The 26,177-nt window shown below is 34.4% G+C and overlaps 2 protein-coding genes across 2 annotated transcripts; one reads left to right on the top strand and one right to left on the bottom strand.

Annotated features, from left to right (window-relative positions):
• Window positions 1–10,886: 10,886 nt before the first annotated feature.
• On the bottom strand, window positions 10,887–13,000 carry LOC133033891 (protein neprosin-like). Its single transcript, XM_061108957.1, has 7 exons — window positions 12,672–13,000; window positions 12,503–12,595; window positions 12,191–12,400; window positions 11,941–12,096; window positions 11,759–11,812; window positions 11,532–11,669; window positions 10,887–11,382 (listed from the first exon to the last, which is right to left on the bottom strand). The coding sequence occupies exons 1-7, from the start codon at window positions 12,816–12,818 to the stop codon at window positions 11,017–11,019; spliced, it is 1,164 nt and encodes a 387-aa protein (XP_060964940.1). The 5' UTR covers window positions 12,819–13,000; the 3' UTR covers window positions 10,887–11,016.
• Window positions 13,001–25,092: 12,092 nt separating this feature from the next.
• LOC133033924 (uncharacterized mitochondrial protein AtMg00300-like) lies at window positions 25,093–25,482 on the top strand. The gene has a single exon (XM_061108986.1). It carries the CDS (start codon window positions 25,093–25,095, stop codon window positions 25,480–25,482), a length of 390 nt encoding a protein of 129 aa, XP_060964969.1.
• The last annotated feature ends 695 nt before the right edge of the window (window positions 25,483–26,177 follow it).

The following is a 26,177-nucleotide window of genomic DNA, read 5'->3' as shown; positions in this document are numbered from 1 at the left end:
AATTATGGAGGCAGAGGTGGCTTCTCCATTAGCAGAGGTGGCAGATCTGGAATGAGCTCAAATAATAGGCCACAATGTCAATTGTGCCTAAGGTTTGGACACCTTTGTGCAAGGCTTGTTTTTATCGCTTTGACAAAGCTTTCTCGGGTCCATCTCTCGGCTCATCCGGTCGCCGGCACTCAACGGTCCTAATCGGCCTCATACACGAAGCCAATTTGACAACATCCAACACCGACAATGACACCAGCGGTATCCCGGGCTGCGGAGCTACTAATCACTGCACTCCACAGGCTCAAAACTTGGCAAATTGCTTTGACTATAATGGTCAAGATCAGATGTATGTTGGTGATGGTTCAGGTTTGTCTATAAAACACATTGGTCAATCCTTTATTTTTCCTAAATTGTCATCTCAACCTCTTGCACTAAATAACTTGCTGCATGTTCCTGAAATTACAAAGAATCTAATTAGTGTCTCAAAATTTGCTCATGACAATAATGTTTTCTTTGAATTTCATGATGATATGTGTCTTGTTAAGGACAAATTGACTCATTCTACCTTGCTGATGGGGAGGCACAAGAATGGCCTGTATTCTTTTGAGCCATCTCAGTTCACACTTGGGCCTTCAAATTCTGAACAAACTCAGTCACACCAGCCATCCTTATCCAATAACAGCTGCCAATCTGCTTCAAAAAGCACATTTGTTGTCACTTTAAATAACACTAAAGCCTCTGTTTCTAGCTGTATTAAGTGCAATGCTGATGTTGAAAATGATTTTACCTTGTGGCATAATAGGCTAGGGCATCCATCTGAAAAGGTTGTACAAAAAGTCTTGCAAACTTGTAATATTTCTCTCAGCAATAAAATTTCTCAGTTTTCAATTTGCTCAGCCTGTTGCCTTGGTAAAATCCACAAATTTCCCTTCCCAAAGGCCTCCAATACTGTTGTATCCGAACCACTACAGCTAGTGGTTTCAGATTTATGGGGACCCTCACATACTACTTCCTTCAATGGCTATAAGTATTACATTCATTTTGTTGATGTTTTCTCTCGGTTCACTTGGTTATACTTGCTGAAAAACAAGTCTGATGCCTTTAAGGTTTTTCTAAATTTTAAAGCCGAGGCTGAACTTCAAATAGGAAAACCTCTTAAAACATTACAAACCGATTGGGGGTGAGTTAAGATCCTTTTCCACCTATCTTGCTGAGAATGGAATACATCATAGACATCCTTGTCCCACTACACATCAACAAAATGGTCTTGTTGAACGCAAGCATAGACACATTGTTGAGAATGGCCTTGCCTTGTTGGCTCAAGCATCTTTACCTCTCAAATTTTGGGATGAAGCATTTAGAACCACAGTCTACATTCATAACAGCTTGCCCACACCTGTGTTGAACAATAAATGTCCTCTTGAAACCTTGTTCAACATCAAACCCGATTACTCATCCTTTAAAACCTTTGGTTGTAAATGCTTCCCAAATATAAGGCCATATAACAAACACAAACTTGAGTTTAGATCCTCACCTTGCACTTTTCTTGGTTATAGCCTTAATCATAAGGGCTATAAATGTCTTGATAAAAATGGGAGGCTCTACATCTCAAGGGATGTTGTTTTTGAGGAATTTGTCTTTCCTTATGAAGAGTCAACTGTCCAAACCAGTAGCACTTATGTTCCAACTGTCCAACCTTCAGTTGTGTCTGCTATTATACCAAGTTGTTCTCATCCTAAGACACATTATACCATGACAGATTCGCTGTCAAATAATGTAGCAGGAATTGACCAACATGTTTTATTTGACAATCCTCAATCATCTGATATTTCTCAACCTATTACATCTGTTTTTGTACCTAACAGTTGGCCCACAAGCCAACAAGCTGTTTTTGATGTAGGTCAATCCTTAATGCAAAGTGCTGAAACACAAGATGAACCACCAGAACATGAGGCATCCGTCGAAGCAGGTTCGGCAAAGACGGTAGCACGACGGCGGTTGACACTGCTCTGTTGCTAATTCCATTCTAGCGTGACGATTGATTTACGGACAACACCAAACTATCCAAGCTATCTTACCAGATATTGCTAGTTGTGCACCCAATCCTAAACAACAAAATAAACACAGCATGAAGACCAGATCTAAATCCAGAATTCACAAGCCAAAAACCTTTATGGACACTAAAGTTCCTACCACACTGCAAGAGGCATTGCAAAACATTCAATGGAACAATGCCATGGCTAATGAAGTTCTGGCTCTAACCCGAAATAAGACATATACTCTAGTTAAGTTGCCTGCTGGAAGAAAGGCTATTGGTTGTAAATGGGTCTACAGAATCAAGGAAAATCCAGATGGTACAGTTGAAAAACTCAAAGCTAGGTTGGTTGCTAAAGGTTTCCATCAACAACCAGGGTTTGACTTCACAGAGACATTTAGTCCGGTGGTGAAACCAGTGACAATTATAGCTGTCTTGACTCTTGCTTTGTCCAAGGGTTGGACTATAAGACAACTTGATGTCAACAAGGCTTTTCTCAATGGAGAATTACAAGAGGGGGTATACATGGTACAACCACCTGGTTTTGAAGTTCCTAGCCAAACTGATCTAGTTTGCAAGCTTAATAAGGCCCTTTATGGACTCAAACAAGCTCCTAGAGCTTGGTTTGACAAGCTGCAACACAGTTTGGTATCTCTTGGTTTTGTATCCTCCAATTCAGATCACTCCCTGTTTACACTACACACTCCTACATTCACCACCTTGGTGCTTGTATATGTTGATGATATCATTGTTACGAAGTGACTGCAATCAACGATCACTAATCTCATTGCCACTCTCAATTCTCAGTTTGCTCTTAAAGACATGAGCCCTTTGCATTACTTTCTGGGAATCGAGGTTCAACATGCGATCGAGTGCATCGTATCCGTAGGGCTAAGTACGCTCGGGATCTTCGGCAAAGGCTCAAATGGGCGATGCCAAGTCTTCTCCAACACCTATGATCGGTACCATTCGTTTATCGGCTCACCGGGGGGAACCATTGGCGGATGTTCAACACTATCGTTCCATAGTAGGTGCTGCGCAATACCTCACTATCACTCGTCCTGAACTCTCCTTTAGTGTGAATAAAGTACGCAATTTATGCGAAGCCCTTAACCACACATTGGATGGCTGTTAAACGAATTCTCAGGTACATTAGTGGCACTATAAACTTTGGTCTTCACTTGAAAAGACCTAGCTCATATGATTTGGTTGCATTCTGTGATGCTGATTGGGCTTCAGACCCTGATGATAGACGTTCCACCACTGGCTTTGCCATCTTCTTTGGCTCGAACTTGATCACTTGGAAAAGTAAAAAGCAACCAACAGTCTCTCGGTCAAGCACAGAAGCAGAGTATCGAAGTGTGGCCAATGTAACTGCTGAATTAACATGGCTGCACTACCTGTTCTCGGAGCTTAAAATTCAGCAACCTCAACCTCCCACAATTTGGTGTGACAATTTGAGTACAGTAATGTTGACTCAAAATCCGGTCCTTCATGCTAGGACCAAACACATTGAACTTGACTTATACTTTGTTCGGGAAAAGGTGCTCAACAAGTTGGTGCAAATCAAACATGTCCCTGCCTTTGATCAGTTAGTTGATGGTCTAACTAAGGCTATTTCGACTGAAAGGTTCTCTGTGTTCAGAAACAAACTCAACATTGAAGATGCTTCAATTCTGAGTTTGAGGGGAGGTGTTAGAGCTAATTGACAGCTCAGCTAGTTAGTTATGCAACTAACTGTACAGCTGTAATTCTGTTATGATTTCTGTTGTAATTAGTTGTTAGCTTCCTTTTACTCCGCTATGCTTGTATATAATGCTGTTACATTGTTCAATAACTGATTGAGAGATTCTTTCATCTCTTTCCTTTGATTCTCTTTCTTTCTCTTTCTTGTTCTGCATTTCATTCTTTCATTCATGGCAAGGAGATTTAATAGCAAGCAACGTATCATTGAATGTCTGAAAATAGGGGATAATCCTCTGAATCCTTCATGATTCCAATCCAAGAAGAAATGGTTTCAGTAATGTCCAATTTCTCTAGGGTTGAAATTGTTATCAGCGTTTTCGGATGACTAATAAAGGGGCCATTTCAGAGGCCTAATGCTGAAACAAGGCCCATCCACTGGGTCCTCAAAGATTAGAAGAGTAGCCCACCTATCAAAGGTGAGAGGAATCAGATGCGGGCTCCAGCTCCATCAAGACTAGCTTCACAAGACAATTTCAGAAGCCTCATCTTTCACTCCAATGAAAAGTCAAACGTGTCTAAGACAAAGAAAGTTACTCTGAAGATGCATGTGGGAACAAAATGTGAAAGGGCGTCCGTAGTCGCTTAGGGTCATGGAAGTCGAGCCACATGACACTCAATTTACGTGATCTCGAGAAATCAAGCAGCTCGTCCTCTGTATCAAACCACATAAAGACTCACAACCAAAAGGAAATCACATATCTCTCCAAACCAATGCACACACGCACCTATCTCTGTCAATAATGTGTCCATCTACGGATAATGGTTACCAAGACATGGGGCCTCACCTAATTAACGAGTCCAATAGTCAATATTTAATTATATTTACCACATAAGTGAGCTTATTTCATATGAGAAAATCCTAATAGATACGGGTCAACCAGATCCATTAGTCAAAAAGCCTATAAATAAGGCTCTATATACCCCTCCATGCAAAGGGTTACAAAAAATTTGGCAAGGCAAGCTTGTTTAAAAAATCTAATAAATACTCCATAGCCAATAGCTTAATAATATTGACTCGTGAACTAAGGCTCATTAACGCCTTAACCATGTAAAAATCTCTTCTTATTCATTTTTTAAACACATTTTCTTTAGCTTAATCTTCTTTTAATCAGTTTCTGAAAAACTCGGTGAATAAAAGCATTTGCAAGAATGGGAGATTTTAGCACCCCTCCAACAAAATTGCCACCAGTCTGCCCCCTTCGCAGTTCTTCATTCTTTGATTCAAAACTGGAGAACCCAATCATCGTAATCTCTGTAGGTTTGGCCAAGAATTTTGTTTTTAGAATTGGGTCATCTGAAAAAGGACCCAATTTCTTCGAAGCACTAGCTTGCTTCCCCACTACAAAAAATCTTACTTTTAGTAATAACAAAACTTGTGAATAAAAGTGAAAAAAGTTTTGAATAATTATAAATTATCATTCTTATGTTGTGATTAAAATGTTCGTGAGTAAAGGTATTTGTCACAAAAATTACAATTTATTGTGACTAGATAGATGTGTTTAAAGTCATAATGGTTCACCTAACAATACATTTAGTGAAAGAGGAGAAGTTGTGTGGACCTGTGTAATCGAGATGGATGTACTCATTTGAACGATACATGAAAATCTTGAAGTGGTATGTGAAGTAGAAGTAGGCTCGAGGGTTGTATTGTTGAATCATACATCGTTGAATGGACGATTGAATTCTGTTCAGATCTACTTGTCTGAGGTTAAAATTGTTGGCTCTTGCCTTACTCAAGTTGATAATGAAAGAAGTAGAGGGAGTAGGGGTATTTTTGTTTGCGGTGTGAGTCGAGCTGATCGTGACAAAGCAGATCTGCTTGTTTTGCAAAATATTGACAAGGTCTAATCGTACATTGAGTAAGTTTAAGTTAACTTTTCACACTTAGCATTACAAAATATTCAATTGAAACTAAAATGTTATAATACTTTACTGGATGTTCAAGGGAACATTTTAATTGGATCAAGACCACTAATCCGACTAAGTCAACGAATAAAAAATTAGTACAAGATGAACATTATCGAAATTTCAGTACATGGTTACAGAAAAAGATTGTATACATTTATTATTTTGTTACATATCATATTGATACACTTGTACGATCCCTAATTCACTTGTGAATGTTAGGTATATGCGAAAATGTGTGAAAACCCAAGCAACATATCCAACACACTATTATACATATTACGAGGTCTTTCGTGTGATGTACTTAAATACCAATCGTTCTATTTAAATAGTACTTAATTTTATACTCAAGACCGTGATAAATCTAAAAAAACACAAAATAACTATGCTATGATAGCTGCTAAGACTTTTCAAATATCTAGTTTAAAAGACGAAAACACTATTGAATGTGATATGTCCTTTTACGGTATAATTCAAAAAAAATTGAGAATTAGATTACAGTAGTTTTTGAATCCCTATTTTTCTTTGTGATTAAGTTAGAAGTGATGCCGGGGTTAAAGACAATGAATTTAGATTCAAATTAGTGGACTTGAATCAAATAGGCCATAAGTCTGATAGGTTTATAATGGTATCACAAGCCACTCAAATATTTCACATGAGCGATCCATTAGATGCACGCTGGTCAGTTGTCCTCACAATGCAAGCAAAAGATTATGCTAACTAAGAGTCTAGTGGCGATGATCTCATGCTCAACGACCAAATTCATCAACTTACTCCACCACCTATTAATATCATTGTTGGGGATGATATCATATCATCTCGTGATGATGGGAAAGGGTTGTGGGTGAATGAAACTATCAACTCATAATCCATGAGTTATCAAACACATATTAGTATTTACTTTTTTTTTGACATATTTAATTTTAATTATCAATTTGTATATTTTTGTATAATTTAATATATGTTTTCCGTATTTGTGTAGGACTATTCATTACGGAGCCAGCACCAGACAAGGAATATGATGATGGGGGTCAGTCCATTGGCAATTATCATGACACATCTGAGCTGAAAGAACCTCATAGAGAATCGGAGAAGCAAAAGAGTAGATCTTACTAAAATAAAGAGCGAGGGGAAGCAAATGGAGGTTGAGTTCAACAACTTCGGACAACATTGGGGAAAATGAACGATTGCTTTCGCTACCCGACTTGAGACTTGTGTGCGAACATTCCACAACAAGATATCAGTTAGCCTAAGGTGGATGCTGAACTTAAAGAAAAATGTTTAAATGAAATGAAGATAATATTAAGTACCTTAAATTTATTTCTCACTATTACTTATGATTTGTACTTATATATAACAATAATTGCCAATTTTTGAAAAGATTTTTTGAGTTGTCACAGGAGAACAAGAAACCCACCATTTCAAGAGATGGAGAGATTGGAAAACATTCCTAATATGTAAAAGGTATATATGAATTCAAAGATGTGGCTTCCCATCTTCTTGAGAAGCCACCTAAACTTTATGAAGAATTTAATTGATGAGAATGATTGGAAGGAATTTGTGGCATCTAGATTGACTCCTGAGTGAAAAAGAGAAAAACTGCCCAGAGTGAAAAATATTTACAACGACCGCTTTGGACGAGGTGGTGTGAGGAACGTGGAAGAAGAAATGGAGAAAGAGTTAGGCGACCAACTCATCGACATTGATAGATTTGAAGTGTGGAAAAGACTTCAAACGAACACGAAAGGTGAGGTGGAGGGCCCAACTGTGGATATCGCTAAACAGATTGTAAGTTTTAAATATATAATTGCATTTATATTTTTATTTTTCATAATTTATTTTTAATTCAATTTATTATGTTTGTAGGATGACTTTCGAAAGCAAGTAGGAGAGGGAAGGATATGCATGGAAGGGAAGAATAAAATTTTGACCATGGCCCTCGAGACAAATGAGCATGGTGGTCGAGTCCGAGCCATGAGTTATGGAGTGACACAAACCCAATTTTTCCACACTCATTACCCTAAAAGGAAAAAGAATGATGAGGCCAACGATCGCTTGTTAGAGATAGAGAGACGACTCCGTGAGGTGGAGGAGAGTAATAGACAAATGTGAGAGCAATTGGATAATGATGCTTCCCCAAGATAGTTTAGACATACATCACAAAGGTAAAATTTTATTACTTTGATTAAAATAGTTTCTTTTTTATGTTACTACTCTCTTTTGGGTTTGACCTGTTACTTATATGAACAAATTATTTTTGAGTATCATTAGCATGCAATTAAGAGTATAATATTTAAAATGTCTCTATTTTGGGTTGAACTATATTTATATTCAAGTCTATCAAAAGCACAAATAAAGACATATTTATTTATTTTTTTTATGGGTTAATTTTACAAATGCACAAAAACAACAAAAAAACAACAAAAATACGGTTTCACGGAATTTTAAACATTTTTACGATTTTTTTGATTTTATTTACATAAAATACGGTCTTTTTATGTTGAAATTTTGTTCATTTGTTGTTAATTTTTTGTTATATGTATGTTATTTTTTGTTGTTTTTTTGTTGTTATTTTGATGTTATTTTGATGTTACTTTTATGTTGTTTTCTTGTTGATTTTATGTTGTTTTCGTATTATTTTTTAGAAAACCGTAAAAATGTAAAAAAACATTCTTTGAACGTAAAAATGTAAATATTTTACAAAAAATAGTGTCTTATGTAATTATTCCTTTTTTTATCCTGAAAAAGATAGTTTGGTGGTAGTACAATGTAAAGAAATTATCTAGAACCAGGCCACCATATATCATAACATATCTAAAGTCACGATGAAATCTCCAATATTTAACAAAATAAAAGTCAATATCAATAGAAGACATTTTTGTATTTTTAGCATCTTCTTGTATGTGTGCCTTGTTTATAGTTGTTAATTCTCTACAATATGCATCATAATGAGTATCTTATTTTATAAGTAAACCAAACCCCATTGGAGGACCAATTTAACTAATAAGTTGACTGTAAGTTTCTCCTTCCCAATCAATATATGTAGCCAAGTCTTTCAATCCACCACCAAATATGCTTGATGGCCATATCCAATTTGATCATGATCTTTTCCAAGTTGAAGCCATCATATTTAAACAAAATATACTTATAAACAGGTTACATGAGTCGTGTCGTGTCAACCTGTTTATAAACGAGTTGTGTTCGGATTTTATTTTCTGATCCGATTATTAAATGGGTCGTCTTCACGTTAAGAATAGACCTATGGGTCTCGACACGACACGAATACGACTCGCGAACACGAATTGCCACCCCTACCCAAACCCAGACCTCGTCCCCAGACCCGGATCGCGGACCTGGACCCTGATCCAAACAAGACCCAGACCTAGACCCCGGTCTAGACTCAAACCTAGTACCGGACCCATACCCCAAACCCCGACCCAAGACACAGAACCCAGACCCGAACCCGAACCCCAACTCAAAAACAGACTTCGACCCAAACCCAGACCCGGACCCCATCCCTGACCATGACTCGGTCTGAGACCCAAACTTGGATCCTGATCTCGAACCCAGACCCGGACCCCGACCTGGACTCCGACCTCAGAACCCAGACTGTTTGGGACCCCAATCCCGACCCCGGACCCAATCCCGGACCCCGACCCCGACTCAGACTCCGACCTCAGACCGCGACTTAGACTCTGACCTCGGGCCTCAGACCCCAGACCCAAATCCCAACCCGAACGGGAATCGGAGTTGGGGTCGAGTTTATGGTAAAGATAATATAATTTTACACAAGCTATTAATACAAGTCAATGCCAAATATAGTATTGTATTAAATAATACTAATACACACTTTAAAAAATGACTACTTCTAGTGACAATTTTTTAGTCACAACATAATTTTTTTGTGACTGAATGTGACTTTTAGTTACAACAAAATGTTATTCATGACTAAAACATAGTCTTTAGATACAAGTTGTCACTAATTTAGTTTAGTAACAACAAGTATTGTGACTAAAAACACATTTAGTCACAGCAAATTGCAATTTTTGTCACAATATAGGATTAATGATTTATAATTAGTTATAACTTTTTTACTTTTAGTCACAAATTTTGTTATGACTAAAAGTAATTTTTTTTTGTTAGTGACAATTCAATATGCCAATATATTACTATATAACACAATACAACATAACAAACGATGTAAAATGGTATGTTATGATAGAGTTTCAATAACTGTAATGTTGACTATGATTTGTTATTATCAATGAATGAATGAAATTTTATATATGAAAAAAAAAGAATATTTTTAGTTGTATAATTATATACAATTTTATGTTACAAGAGAACTAAATTTCATTATTGTAATGTTGAGCTTAATTGATTTTTGATATGTATAGAAATGAACATACGTTACAACTCAATTTTCTATATTTGTTTCTTGGATGTTACCAGTCAATTAAATATTAATTATGTTCTTTGTGCAAAAAAACAAATATATATATATATATTAATTATATTCTATTTTCTAAGAATATTATTAGTTTTACAATTAATTACTATATTTTAAGATGATATTTAATTGGAATTTGGAACAAGTTTTTTCAAACATTTGACTAGTACATATGCATGTATGACACTTGTATTTATATATTTTTATAATTTTCCAATGACATAAGAGAAGTAACCTTGAAATATTAGAAATTAAGGTTACTATTAGGATATTTCCCAAAAATAACTCTTTACAGAAATTTATTGTACAATACACCTCTTAATAACCAAAAAAAAAAATGTTTTGGTAAACTTACTATCTATTTTGATTTTCAAAAAATTTTAGTCCATTTTTTTTTATTATTTTTGTGTTGTAAATATTTATGAACACGAGTAAAATTTTAAAAAATTTCGAATAATTTACGGTGATAAAATTAGATTCAAATATTTAATTACATATGTGACTGTTTTTTATACTAATGACTGTGCAACTTTCTTTCTTTCTTTATTTTTTATTTTTTTTTTCTTTTCAATGAAAATTAAATGATACTTATTATTTACTTTATTGTCTTCATGTGTCGTATTAACAATTTTTTAATGATGGTTCTCCTTAAGATAGTTAAGACATATATCACAAACGTAAAATTTTATTACTTTAGTTAAAAGAGTTTTTTTTTTTTTTTTTTTTTTTTTTTATGTTACTCAATCATGCACTTGTGAGTATAATATTTAAAATATACCCATTTTTTGTTCAACTATTTTCATAATCAAGTCTATCAAAAGTACAAATAACGACACATTTATTTTTTCTCATGACAAAGAAAGTTTGGTGAAAATACAATATAAAAAAATCATCTAGGGCCAGGGCCACCATATGTCATGATATGTCCCCAGCCACGATGAAATCCCCAATCTTTAACTAAATAAAAGTCAATATCAATGGAAGAAATTTTTGTGTTTTTAGCATCTTCCTGTATGTGTGCCTCATTTATAGTTGTTAATAGTCTACAATATGCATCATAACGAGTATCTTGTTTTAGAAGTAAACCAGATCCCATTGGAGGACCAATTTGACCAAGTGGACTGTAAGTTTCTCCTCCCCAATCAATATATGTAGCCAAGTCTTTTAGTCCACCACTAAATATGCTTGATGGCCAATAGCCGATTTGATCATAATTCTTTCCAAAGTCAACCCACCAATTTCCAGTAATTGGATCCTATTATATCATGTCAAACAATTACAAAATAAATACAACCCACCAATGTAAAATATAGACACATTTTTTTTAATTTAAAACAAAAATATTCAGGATAAACTTAGTTGAAAAAAATAAAAAATAAAAAGGAAATATTTAATTTTATTCACCCGATAAACACTGATTTCCAGTTCCCATGTAGGTAAAGTACCAGGATGAGTTTCTCTCAGAATCATTTCGATCATAGGTTTAGGATTAACCAAAACAAATCCTGGACATACTGTATTGAAACAAGATAATTCACCAGCCTACAAAAATATTACATGATTCATAAGTTACACATAACTACACAAATAATATGAAGAAATCTTAAATAATTACATAAAATTAGGATAACCTGAAAATATATGAAGATCCGAGTTCGATTATCCCCATATACACTAGGATTCACCTAATAAATGACATTATAACAAATTAATAAGTGAACAAATATTCTAAAAATTGCAATTTATCTAAAAAGCTTGAGTTGAGTTATTTTTAACAAATAATTAGTAGAAAAGATAAGAAAAGAGAACTTACTCCCCAACCAACTTTAATGATATCAAGTCCATTTTGTAGTTTCATTCGTCCAAAAGTATATTGTGAGCCACCAACATTATATAGGGTGTAAAAACTTGCACTTGTTCCACCTCCATTGTATTTTTTGGTTGGATCAGATGTGTAAACAAGCGATTGCTATTATATTTAAATTCAAATTGTGATTAAATTTTCATGATAGAATATGTCATTTAATCTGTCAAAACAAAAAGAACATGTAAAATATACTTACATGAAAAGTAGGAGGGGAATTTATTCTCGAGTTATAAGATTTTGTAAATAATTTGGCTCTGATAAGATCTTCTTTAGTAGTTCTTCTTATTGGAACATACCCAATTGGACATTTTTCACTATTTAATCCACCATTTATCAATACCTGTTCCACATTCTTTGGAGGATTGCCTTCTCTAACCATTGAGTTGGGACGAGAAGAAGGTCTCATCTACACCATAAATACATATAAGTATGTTATAATACAAATTCACTATGGTTTCGAAAAAATAAAAAATGACAAACTATTAATAATTATCTGAGAAAAATGTACCTGAAAATCATATTTGTGATTCTTTAGTAAAGGATGATCAAATGCTGGTTGGTCGTAAAAATTAACACAATCATAAATATCTCCAAATTCTGTCTGTACATAACAAAAAACAAGTTAAATATTTGAGAAATGAAGTTGAAAGTAATAATAATAAAAGAAAAAAAAATACTTTTATAGTCTTGATTGATGACTTATTCAATCGCTCAAGTTGATTCTCTATTTCCATAATTTCATCTTCTGATAGTTTTCCAGATTCACAATAACATAAAAGTGTACACAATACAATAGCAACCATAAAAAATTCTCTCATAGCCATATCTATATCAAAAGATTTTATCAGCAATACAAATATACATTCAGATTAGCCAAACAATCAAAATAAATAGGTGAATAAAAAATTGTTAATTAAAAAAAAATAAATATTTAGATAACTACAAATTTATTTGCATTAAAAAGGGAGAAATATGAAAAAGGTAAAAACTATAAAATGGTATGTTTCAATATTTGCAATGTTGACTGTTATTTTGATATTTTCAATGAATATTGAAATATTACATAAAAAAATAAATATTATTAGCTGTATAATTAAAAACAATTTTACGTTACAAAATTAAAGAATGAGATAGGATTCTGAAAATAAAAATAATAATATTTTAAGTTACAAAGTTATTTTTAATTGGGATAAGTGTTTTACAACTAGTCTTTTTTTTTCCCTTAAAATATTAGAAATTAAAGAACAGTTTCAAAAGGTTTACATTAAAATATTTTGTGAAATTGAGAAATCTATTATGGCTGAATATCATGCGGGTTATGGGTTCTATAGTACACGGGTTAGGGGTTCATGAATTTCAAACTAAGAAAAATACCAGCACCCGCCCATGTAATGACCCAAGTTGGTGGGTTAGCGGGTTGTGGGTGAGCGGTTCCAGTGGGTTCTTGTTGTGATAAATCCAACACGCAAGTATACATATCGTTTTAACAAGTAATACTTAGGTAAGTGAGATCGTTCCCACGAGGAATGCAGTTAAATACCAATCAATTAAATTCTTGTTTCTATTTGGCAATCGAATAATTAAATTTTGAACAAAATAAACTAAGCAAAATTAAATAAGACAAACAAATAAAAGGTTTAACAATGGATGTGAAATTAGGGATATGATTTCAATTGCTTTGATTACCCAATTATTAACACTAATTAACCATTCTTCTTCCTCCTATGTGATGACAGATTATAAATTAACCTAAACTCTTTTCAGATCATAAAGGTCCTAAATTGCATGCCAACTACTGCATCTCTGAGATAGAATAACATACAATTCGCATTAAGCAATAATCTAAAAGTCACATAAGCTATGTGAATACTCTCGTTTCACATCAAAACCTATGTCTATTCATTTAGAGCATTCTCAATACTTACTTTTCAGATTTTGTATTGAGATCATAGAACATGCAAAAGGTGATCAAGCTTAAACATGAAATAAGCACAAATATGTATAAATCACAATAATAGAGGAAGAAAGAACAATCAAATAACATTAATCCATAGAATAATCTCAGTCAATATCAATCAAATCCCTAAATAGAGAGTTTAGCTCATAATCGAATCCATAATTAAACTAAACACAAATAAAAACATAAAAAAATCAAGAGAAGAGAAAGAAACTAGATGGAGGATTGTCGCGGATCGCCCATGCTCGCTCCAAGAACCTTCTTCTTATATTTTTAGGGTTCCATATAGTCTCGCCCCTATAATTCGCGACCCCTTTCCTTTAAATAGAGTTTTTCAGCCCAAAAATGAGAAAAGACGAAGTTATCCTTGACCTGTACGAAGTTGGCGCCGCGCCGGGCAATATCCTCGCTGCGGCGGCTGTAGAAAAGTGAAAAAACGAGCTTTCTGTAGTCCCCCGCCGCGGCCAGTGAACCCAATTTTTTCTGCTTCGATCTCTTTTAGTAAAATAGACATAACTTTCTCATACGAACTCCAAATGAGCTGATTCAAGATGCATTGGAAAGATAAAAAAAGAGATCTAAAACTTTTATGTTTTGACTTCTTCCAAAATCTGATTAGAACATAGTCGAATTCAGGCTTAAAGTTTCAGCTTTATTCTTTTTCAAAATTTTCTTTATTTTATAGATCACTGTTTTCTGAAATTTGTCCAATTTATACATTCCAAGTGTATAAACCTAAAATCAAAGAAAACAAGTGTAATTCTATTCCAAAAATAATAATAAAGAAGAAAAACAACTATAAAATGTGACCCGAAACTTAGGCTAAAAATAGCCTAACAGTTCTCCGGTCAAATAGCTCCATGCATTAGGACACATTCGTCTCCCATTCACTATAGGAAAGTCTGATGATCGACATGGTGATGTCCCAACTTTTAGTGATTGATGTCCCATTTGCTTTCCATGTCATGACAGGCTTGAGATTTTGTGCCCTAAACAATATCTAATTTAATGTAACATATTTACTTTCAATAAAGATCAGGAATCATACCACGACTTTGTCATATTCTTTGTTCACATGTTTATATGTCTTTAATATATAAGTTCTATTAAGTTCCAAACATATAGTTACTCACAATTACAGTGATGTCATCACAATAGAAGTAATTGTGATTATATGCTTCAGATTATTTAGTCCCACGATATATTTATCAGTGCACTGGATTTACACTAACGTGATAATCAACGATAAGGTTTATGTATACTTGTGTAAGTGGAATATCTTTTCCAAGACATTAGTAAAGTAAATCAGGATCAGATGTATTAGCTATACATCAGACTGAATCGATATTAACAGTGGAAAAGATATCATAAACTTACCATTATATCTTTGTTGGAAATTATTTTACCAGGATCTTAGATCTACTCACAAGTATGTTGATTAACACCCTAAATATAAACTTTCTAAAACGATGAAATAAACACATATAAAGTTTAGTAAACCTTACATTGGGTGCAGCGGAATATTATCTCAAGCAATATATGAGTCTTACAAGCAATATTATCTCAACTAGTGCGGGGACCATGGGTCTATATAACCGAGCTTCCAATAAGTAGATCAAGAATTTAGCACTAAAATTCACTAACTTATTAATTCTTCGTTGAATCCACGCATAGAACTTAGAATTGCACTCTCAGTATAATAGAATGCTCTATATGTTCCACCATATAGACGCATCATTAGTTATCCATTGTTATAATCCTAATGTGATCAATGATCTTCTATATGAATGATCTACACTGTAAAGGGATTAGATTACCGTTACACCCTACAATGTATTTAATCCTTAAAACACTTAACCCCGTATAAATGATATTTCAACTTATGTGAAATGAGTACTCCACCATTTATGTTCGTTTGGTCAAGCTCGAAGGAGATCATCCTTTGCTTACTATTCGCCAGATAGAAGCTATAGATTCCATGTTTATGCTAGCGCTCCCACTCAATTGCACTAGCGTGTTCCCAAAATGTACGTATCACCCTGACCTAAAAGTAGGCTTAACTAACAAATCAAAGAACACAAATAGCCTTTCAAGATTGAGCCTAATCATAACAGGATTAAGAACATTTGGTCTAGGATCAACTAAGCGATATTGACTTGAATAGATATTACGGTAAGTTTAATAAATCTAAGTCAAAGTTCAATATCGGTCCCTTCCGATGCATACTCCATGCATCCAACCTGAGCTTTACTTTAACCAATGCTCTGGAAAGAACATAACACTTCTCCAAATGCAAGTAAACTCTGTTGTAGATTATCATATCAGTAAAACCCTATGTCTGATAAATCTAGGAAACTTTATTCACATAGTTATGTTTACTTTCCAATGTGTTGACGACACAATAAACAGGATCAAGTATGTGAAAAGGGTTTCAAATGAATTTATACATTATGTACATATAATCATGAAATAAATCATGTGAACCATGCAACATTAAATGTCATTTCTGATCTATATTAATAAGTAAATCTGATTATATTGAAATGAGTTTTATTTAGGGCATAAAACCCAACAATCTTTTCTAAGTTAATATCACTTAGTTAATCATAGATCAGTTGATCTCAGTCCTGAGATGGTTAAGCTCTAGCTTAAATGTATTGCATGAGTTCTTTGACTTGTTCGTTACCAGCTTACCTGGGAGACTAGACTATGTTTTAGATGTGACCAAGGTGGTGAGTATACTTCGAATAAATTTGTCGATTCACTTGCCTTAGATGGCACTGTGTATCAAACTTCTTGTACTGATATACCTGAACAAAATGGTGTGGCTGAAAGAAAGCATAGACACATTATTGAAACTACTCGTTCTCTTCTGTTGTCATCTTTTGCTCCTAGTTAGTTTTGGGGGGAGGTGATTCTAACTGCAGTTCACCTAATTAATATGATTCTGTCTTTTGTCATTTTGGGTTTGTCTCCTTTTGAGAAACTATATAATTGTATTCCTGACTATTCTTCTTTAAGATTCTTTGGTTCTACATGTTTTGTGCTTCTTCCTATTGTAGAGCGTACAAAGTTGTCGTCACCCTCTGCTCTTTGTATGTTTCTCGGTTGTGGGGAAGGGAAAAAGGGTAACCGTTGTTTTGATATCCAGTTTCTCAAAAATTGTATGTATCTCGTCATGTAGTTTTTCTTGAGCATTACCTTTCTTTTCTATTCATGGTAATCCTCATAATTTGATAAAAATCAGATCTTATTCACATATTTGACCCATTCTCTGAGTCTGAGTCTGAATTATCCACTAATTCTACAGTTCTTTTTCCTCTTCATTACTCTCGCCTGCGTCCTATTGACAGGTCTCAAGAATTAAATATTGGTACTTCGCAACCCAAAATTACTCCTCTGTTAGATACTAGAACTTTGCAACTTGAAATCGATCCTCCATTAGATACTGGTACTTCACAACTTGAAAATGCTCCTCCCCCTCCTCCTGTAGCTATCCCAAATCCTCTTTAGATTGTGGACCCTCCTCATCACTATCATCAATGCATTCTTAAGTCTACTAGCTAACCAAATTTTACATACTCTTCTTATTCTGCTTCTTTTACCCTTTTTTTTGGCATTTATTCATTGTCTTTCTAAGCCTTTGTCCTATAGAGAGGCAGTTATTAACTCCCTTTCGCAGTGTGTTATGAATGAGGAACTCTGTGCTTTGCAAAAGACTTAAATTTAATACTTTTGCCTCTTGGTAAACATGCTACTGGTTCTCGTTGGGTGTATAAAATTAAGACCAAGTCTGATGGATCCATTGAACGGTAGAAGGCTCGATTAGTGGCTAAGGGATTTTCACAACAGTATGGTATGGACTAACTACCATTTGCACTCTTATAGCAGTGGCATCCGTTCACCATTAGACTATATCTCAAATGGATGTTAAGAATGCCTTTCTGAATGGTGACTTACATGAGGAGGTCTACATGGTTCCTCCTCTTGGTGTTCCTCATAAGCAATGAGAGGTTTGCAAGCTAAAAAGGCTTTGTAAATGGTCTTAAACATGCCTCCAAGCATGGTTTTAGAAGTTCTCTATTGTTATTTTGTTTCTTGGTTTTGCCTCAAGTGATTATGATTCAACTTTATTTATAAAGTTCACATCTACAAGTCCTATTCAACTTTCTTTGTATGTTGATGATATGATTATTACAGGAGATGATTTACAAGGAATTAGAGTGTTAAAGTCAGAATTAGCTTCTTAGTTTGAGATGAAGGATTTGGGTTCTCTACGCTATTTTTTGGGTATTAAAGTTGCATTTTCTCCAAAAAGTTATCTTCTTTCTCAATCTAAGTAAACTACTGACATTATTGAGCGTGCTCGCCTGATACTAGAGTTGTTGACACTCCCTCTAAGTTGAATGTTCAGTATTCTCCTTCTGATGGCTCTCCTTTGGAAGATCCTACTTTGTATCGTACCATCATTGGAAGTTTATCTCACTATTACTCATCCAGACATTACATATGTTGTTCATATTGTTAGTCAGTTTGTTCCTTCTCCTAATACTGTTCACTGGGCTACTGTTCTTCGCATTCTGCAGTATCTTCGAGGTGCCATCTTTCAAAGCGTACTACTACCTTCCACCTCTTCTCTTGAGTTGCGAGCTTATTGTGATGCTGATCATGGTCGTTGTTATCCCAAAATTGGCACTCTGACGTGACATCACAAGAATGGTGACACGTGGACTCTACTTAGAGCATCTGGTCGGATCAACATGCCGAGCAGGATGCCTCGCTGGCATGTCCATAATGGAATACTCAACAATCCGTGCAGAATGAGCAACACTTAGCGAATTTAACCAAACGCATCGTGAGTCACCAGCTCAATCCCTATAACTCAGGGATCAACTTGCATGGATGTGGCATACACACGATCCCACTATCAATGTATTCAGCCTCAATCCCACGATCCTAGCATTCAACATTGATCACACGATCTTTCTATTTATGCGCATTGTAACGAGAGAGGAAACTCTTCCTCCTCAAGTTTCCTGCCCTATAAATAGTGAGGAATGTTCACTGGGCAAGGGACGAGGAAATTGTACGCCGAAATGCTATAAGCTAAGGCTATCTAAGAATTATATATTCAAAGATATTATTGTAAGAGCTATAAGAAAAGGAATCTTCTTCCTTATTCTTAAGTCAATACAACTAACGAGGATTAGGCTATTACCAAACTGCTCGGGGCTGAACCTCTATAAAATTTCTGTGTCTTATTATTGCTTTACTACTTATTCTTATTACGACATATCGTTTATCGCTTATCAAAAAGACTCATTGTCGTTGGCTAAAAGCGAAGTCAACAGTCGTGATCCCACAGACTAAAAATCTACCATTGGAATCTGTATCTTCTTGGGAGATTTCCTTATTTCTTGGAGGAGCAATAAAGAGTTTGTTGTTTCTCACTCTTCTACAGAAGCTGAGTATCGTGCCATGGCGTCTACTACTAAAGATATTGTTTGGTTGAGATGGTTACTTACAAATATGGGTGTCATTCACTCTTGTCCTACTCCTATGTATTGTGACAACCAAATTGCCATTCAGATTGCTCACAACTCAATTTTTTATGAACACACCAAGCATATTGAGATTGTTTGCCATATTACTCGTCACCATTTGAAAGTGGACAACATTACTTTGCCTTTTGTTCCTTCATCGTTGCAGCTTGCTGACTTTTTTACTATGTCACACACAATTTCTCGTTTTTTGTTTTCTTTTAGTAAAACTCTCGATGCTTCTTGCAGCAGCATCATGAGTTTAAGAGAGGGTGTTGATTGAATAAACTCCCCTCTTCGAGATAGGACAAGTCTCCCAAGCAAATTCTTGCTAATTCATTCAATAGGCATCCCTCTTCAAAATTACAAAAGAGTATTTATATTAACTAACAAGAAAGAAAAAGGTAATTCCCCTGCTAATAGAATTCAGTTGGCACCTACAATTTCCCTCCTCAACAACGCACATCCATCACGAAGTCTTTAAGCCATTTCAGTTTCACGCGCACCCTTCCTTCACGCATTGTAGCTGCCTGGTTCTCTTCCATCTTCTCCTTCTTCTTGTTTCCTTTGGTTGAAGAAGCTTGTTCATTGCTAGTGTCATGGGCTGAAGAAGTGGCTTGGTCCATCCACTCCTTCTTTTTGGTGCAAGACATTTGGGTCAATTAGCACTGGGATTTTGTTTTGGGCCTTGCTATCAGTTGTTAAATAATTATTTAGGATTACTGTAGTCTTTTCCTTTATTTTAGTGTTTTATGTTAGTTTCCTATATAAGACTTTCTAATTAATTGTATTTCTATACCTTTTGATCTTGCAGTTAAATGAAATCATAGTCTTCCCTTATTTTTTTTTTGTATCTTCTTATTCTTCTTCTCAAATAATTATCACCCTAGTTTGGAAATCCTTCCCCTATTTATAGGTGTTTAGGGGTGGTTGTTATTCCTGCCTAATCTTATCTTTATATCTGTTAATTAAACGTGGATAATCCCCATATTTCATATTTACACAGCACATGGATAAAAGAAATAACCACTACAAATTGCCTTTGTCTTTATCCAAAGAGGATTTGCTAACTAATAGTTTTGTTGTGATGTGGTATTGCATCTTGCTTTATTCCTCACATTATAACTGTAAAGGAGATGTCTTTGACGAGCTTTCTTTGACCTTCTTCTCGCGCTAGCCGCTTATAATGAAGCCTTTATATAATCTTTATAAAAACTTATGATAAGCTTTTCAGATTGTATCTTATATTTGTGCTCCTTAGGTTAGAGAGCATTTACACCGTCTCATCTATCCCATATTTTATCTTACTCTGTACTTCCTGAGATGAACTTTTTCTGTTAGTTGTTTATCTCGCTGGTCTTACAAAATCACGATATTTATAAATCGTCCTTAAATGATTAGGAAGAGACTTAAATACGTCTGCTATCTGTATTCTCCGAGGCAAGTAAATCAACATATTTATTTCTTCAATATCCAAGCTAGTTTGTTTTCATGCCCTATCACACGTGTCATTACTATATTTATTGCTCAAAATATGAGTATAACACTAATGTCAATGGGAATCTGCACTCGAAAAAACGACCCATTATATGATCACCAAAAGAACCAGCCGCCACCTCAGTCACAGGACCAATAAGCGCACCAACTTCGTACCCAACCTCAGTTGAAATACATCAAATTGGTAAATTATGCAACTAAATCCAAAAAGAAACATAATTAAAACATAGATCTGAGTAGTTACCAATCCCAGTTGGTTCAGCCAAAACCAACAAGGAATACTCCACAATCCACAATCCGACTTTAAGAACACGAAAACGATCATCGTCGAGAACGAACTTAATAAAGAGAAACAAGTTAGGATCGAGTAAATTAAACTCAAAAGTCCCCTTTAACTTCGAACTCAATTATTAACCGTGACTAAACCTCGGAGGAGAAGAAGGACAACCAAGAAAGAGAGCGAAAACTTTATTATAGTAACATTAGGTTTAGCTGTACAATTAAATACTATGCTAAAAATATCTCTTTTATTTATTTATTTATTTAAGAAAATTTGCAGAAAAATATCAATTTTGTTCATTTTATTGTTATTAAGTACCTAATTTTTAATAATTGTTGTATTAATATAGGTTTCGTTTGGTAACACTTTTGTTTTTTAATTTTTTAATCACAAAATAAAAGTAAAATTTTTGTTTTTAAAAATTTTGCTTTTGAAAAACAAAAATGCGTTCTGTAACCACTTTTGTTTTGCAATTTTAAAAACAGAAAACAAAAGTGTGTTCTGTAAAGTTCATTTTTATTTTCATTTTTTAATTTTGTTTAAGTCGGGTCAAGATCCGGGGTTGGATTCGGGTTCGGGTTAGAAGCCGGGTTCAGTGCCAAGGCCGTGAGGAGGGGCTTTGGGTCCGGGTCTGGTTGTAATCCAAAAGATTGATTAAGAAAAAAAAACTGTTTAAAAAATATTGAAAGTGTTTTTTTTTTGTTTTTAAAATTTTGATTTCTAATTATAAAATTGAAAAGTAAAAACAGTTTTATAGAACATGTTTTTGAAAAATATTTTCACTTTTCCACTTTTAAAAACAGAAAACTGATTAAAAAAGTGTTACCAAACGCCACCATAGTTTATTACATTATCTTGTTAATAAGTACCGGCCACTAACAGAGTTACTGTTAAGGACAAGTATAGTAGTGTACTGTCTTAACTATTTTCTTCACCTAATTCATTAAAACAAAACTAATTAATAAATTTAAAAAATAAAACTAAAACAAATCAGATAATAGTCTAAAGCATATATAATAAAAAAAATTAAAAAAAGAAACCTAGCTAAAATAATTATACTATTCGGGAAGAAAAAATCATACGCTATTATATTATTAATTTGAACCAAATTACATTTATTTTAAAAACTCAAATGAAATAAGTGTTAGAAATAATTGGGGTCACAACTGTATATATATAAAATGTGTGTTGGGTCATCAAATAAATAAGTCAAATTTATGTGGTCTATTTTGGAATAAAGTTTATGACTTAAGGGCATGATTGTCATGATTTTAATATGTGGATACCAATTAGATAGTTTCTGATTTGATGAGGGGCCAAATTAGAAATTATTAATAAATATTACCAACTGTTGTAACAGTTGGTAATATAACAGGTATGGGTCCCCATTTTGCATCGTATCAATAATTTTACAGAGTTCTTGAATCCCCATCATCAGGAAAATAAGGTTTAAAAGGTTTTGATGCAAAATTGGAAGATCATACCAATCAAAGGTCGATTCTATGGACTCCGGTACGCTTCCGCTAATCTATATTCTATTGTTTGATTCTCATGAATTAATTAGGGCTATATTTTGAGTTTACAGTATTATAACATGTGGTATCAAGAGCATCCCTAAATTAATTCTTGAGAATTTATGGTAGTATTGATCTTCCATTAAATTATTTTTTTTGCATTTAGAATATTTAGTTAATCATGCTATATATTTAAATGTTATCGCTGCAAATTTGTTCAATCGTAGGTATATATATTGCATGCGATTGAATTTTTGGATTTGCAGTAATATATTTCTGCGATGAACAACTATAAGTATATTTATACATATAAAAGTCGATCGCATACTTTATATATATATTCGATGTGCGATAGAAACTTTGATATATTGCTTATTGGTTTTGTTCGACATACTTTATGATTTGATGGCTATTCGTTTGAATTGTATATATATATACATATATGATTTGAAAGTCGGTTCTGGTGATTCTGTTACACCGAATGCATGATGCATTCAATTTTATTTTATTTTTTTTTTATTTGTTTTTTAACAGTAATGTATCATGATGCATTAAAGTTCACACAGTAATATATGTTTTCATTATGCATGAATGGATACTGCGAGAATGGATGTAATGCATCATTATTATTATTATTTTATTAAAATAAATAATAGTTTTAATTATAATAATAATACAGTAACAATTTAATTCAAATTTTGGTTTAAAGTTTATTAAAGATATCTAATATTTAATTAAATTAATTGAAACAAAATATCACCAAAGTGATTTCTTTTGTGTAGATTAATTTAATAAAAATATTATGATAATTGTGTGTATGTGATTCATAAATTTATTAACTAACCCAAAGGTGAGTTAATATTTGGTTGAATTTCATGCATGTTTGTGGTGATAAATGTGTGACAATTATAAGGTATTTTATGTGAACAATTTGTTAGTCCAAAGATTGCATATTGTTTGACATAATTTATTGTCAATATTTGATCACTACAACAAGAGTACCGCTTGCAATTAATATTACTGTCCAAAGACTTAATATTAATGTTGTGTTTGGTATCTTGAGATGGGATCAACCATTATTTGAATTTATTGTTTTATTTGGATTCTTATATGAGCATGTTATTATTTATGTAATTGTATTGTTCTTTTCAGCTGTTGCTAGTGTATCTGCTAACCTTAATTCGGTACCGGTCCTTAATGGTAATAACTTTAAGGACTGGAAGGAGAACATTTTTATTGTTCTTGGCTGCATGGATCTTGACCTTGCATTAAGGATGGATCGTCCTGCTTCTCTTACGGATACTAGTACCTCCGAGCAAAGGAGGATTTATGAGAAGTGGGACCGTTCAAACCGCATGAGTCTTATGATCATTAAGCGCGGCATACCTGAGGCTTTTAGGGGTGCGGTGTCCGAGGAGGTCACTTAGATGCCACAACTTTCCTTCTTTGAAATTGAGAAACGCTTTGCAAAAAGCGATAAGGCGGAAACAAGTACTCTTTTAAAGAAACTTATTTCCATGAAGTTTAAGGGCAAGGAAAATATAAGGGAGTACATTATGGAAATGTCTCACCTTGCTTCAAAGTTGAAGGCACTAAAGCTTGAGCTTTCGGATGACTTGCTTGTGCATTTAGTGCTTATCTCTCTTCCTCCACAATTCAGTCAATTTAAGGTCGGCTATAACTGGCTTGCCAAAGGGAGAAGTGGACTCTTAATGAGCTCATTTCATTTTGTGTTCAAGAGGAAGAAAGATTGAAGCAAGAAAAGTCCGAAAGTGCTCATTTGGCAAGCACCTCTAAGGATAAGGGCAAGAAAAGAAAGAATGAGGCTGCTAAGGATAAAGGTCCTGCACATAAGAAACAAACTCAAACCAACAGTGACGATGGTTGTTTCTTTTGCAACATGAAAGGACACATGAAGAAGGAATGTGCTAAGTATATTGCATGGCGAGCAAAGAAAGGTACATTTCTTACTTTGGTCTGTTCTGAGGTAAATTTAGCTTCAGTACCAAGAAACACTTGGTGGTTAGATTAGGTGCTACTACTAACATCGGTGTTTCTATGCGGGGTTCGAGTTAGAAAGCCAAATGATCTTTGCTGAAAGATGCATTTATGTGGGAGATGGCAAGTCGGTAAATGTGGAAGCAATAGGGCATTTTAGGTTGTTGTTAAGTACTGGTTACTATTTGGACTTAATAGATACTTTTGTTGTACCGTCTTTTAGACGGAATTTGGTTTCTGTTTCTTGTTTGGACAAATTGGGTTATTGTTGTTCATTTGGAAACAATTGCTTTAGTTTATCTATTAATTCAAATGCGTTGGAAGCTTGGTTCACTTATGGTTTATGACAACTTATATTTGCTTGACACTGTTGCTTCTTATAATGAAACCTTGAATGTAGAATCACGTGGTACTAAGCGTAAAATGGATTATGAAAAATCAAGTTCCTTATGGCACAAACGGTTAGGTCACATCTCTAGAAATAGAGTTCAGCGACTTGTATCTGATGGAATTTTAGATTCAATTGATTTTTCAGACTTTGATGTTTGTATTGAATGCATCAAAGGCAAACAGACCAAAACAAAGAAATTGGGTGCGAAAAGAGCTACCGATGTCTTAGAGTTGATACATACAGATATTTGTGGGCCATTTCCTACACCTTCTTGGGAATGGTCAACGATATTTTGTATCATTCATAGATGATTACTCAAGATATGCGTACCTATTTCTACTTCATGAAAAGTCTCAAGTGTTGGACGTGTTCAAATCTTTTTAAGGGTTTGAAGTTGAGAATCAACTTAGCAAAAGAATAAAGCAAGTCGAATCGACCGTGGTGGTGAGTACTATGGCGGATATGACGGATCGGGTGAACAACGTCCGGGACCTTTTGCCGGATATCTGCAGGAGTGTGGAATTGTCCCACGGTACACTATGCCGGGATCTCCTAGCATGAATGGTGTTGTTTGAAAGACGAAACCGGTACTCTTAAAGATATGGTAAGGAGTATGATCGGTCATTCAACCTTACCGGAATCACTACGGGAGAGGCACTTAAGACAGCGGCCTACATTTTGAATAGGGTACCAACTAAAGCGAGTTTGCAAAAACACCTTATGAGCTTTGGACGGGGGCGAAAGCCTAGTCTTAAGCACTTTCATGTTTGGGGATGTCCAGTTTGAGGCTAGGCCTTATAGGCCAAATGAAAAGAAGCCGGAACCCAAAGCGTGAGCGGCTACTTTATTGGATATTCGAACGATCCGGTGGGTTTCAAGTTTTATGATCCCAAAGTAAAGAATATATTTGAAACGGGAACTGCAAAGTTTTTTGAGGATATTGAGTTTGGGGGGAGAAATACGGTTAAAGACTTTGTTTTTGAGGAGGATTTAGAATCAACCACTC

The sequence above is a fragment of the Cannabis sativa genome, chromosome 2 (genome assembly GCF_029168945.1).
Source record: "Cannabis sativa cultivar Pink pepper isolate KNU-18-1 chromosome 2, ASM2916894v1, whole genome shotgun sequence".
NCBI lineage: Eukaryota > Viridiplantae > Streptophyta > Magnoliopsida > Rosales > Cannabaceae > Cannabis > Cannabis sativa.
The sequence above is the reverse complement of the archived record's forward strand: the minus strand, read 5'-3'. Positions and strand labels throughout refer to the sequence as shown.

Excerpts from the sequence above, each read along its gene's own strand:
- LOC133033891 (XM_061108957.1), bottom strand. The coding sequence starts at position 12,818 with ATGGCTATGAGAGAATTTTTTATGGTTGCTATTGTATTGTGTACACTT. Across the intron at positions 12,401-12,502 it reads ATCACAAATATGATTTTCAG|ATGAGACCTTCTTCTCGTCC; the intron begins GTACATTTTTCT and ends TTTATGGTGTAG. Across the intron at positions 11,813-11,940 it reads TCATTAAAGTTGGTTGGGGA|GTGAATCCTAGTGTATATGG; the intron begins GTAAGTTCTCTT and ends GTCATTTATTAG.
- LOC133033924 (XM_061108986.1), top strand. The coding sequence starts at position 25,093 with ATGCGTTGGAAGCTTGGTTCACTTATGGTTTATGACAACTTATATTTG.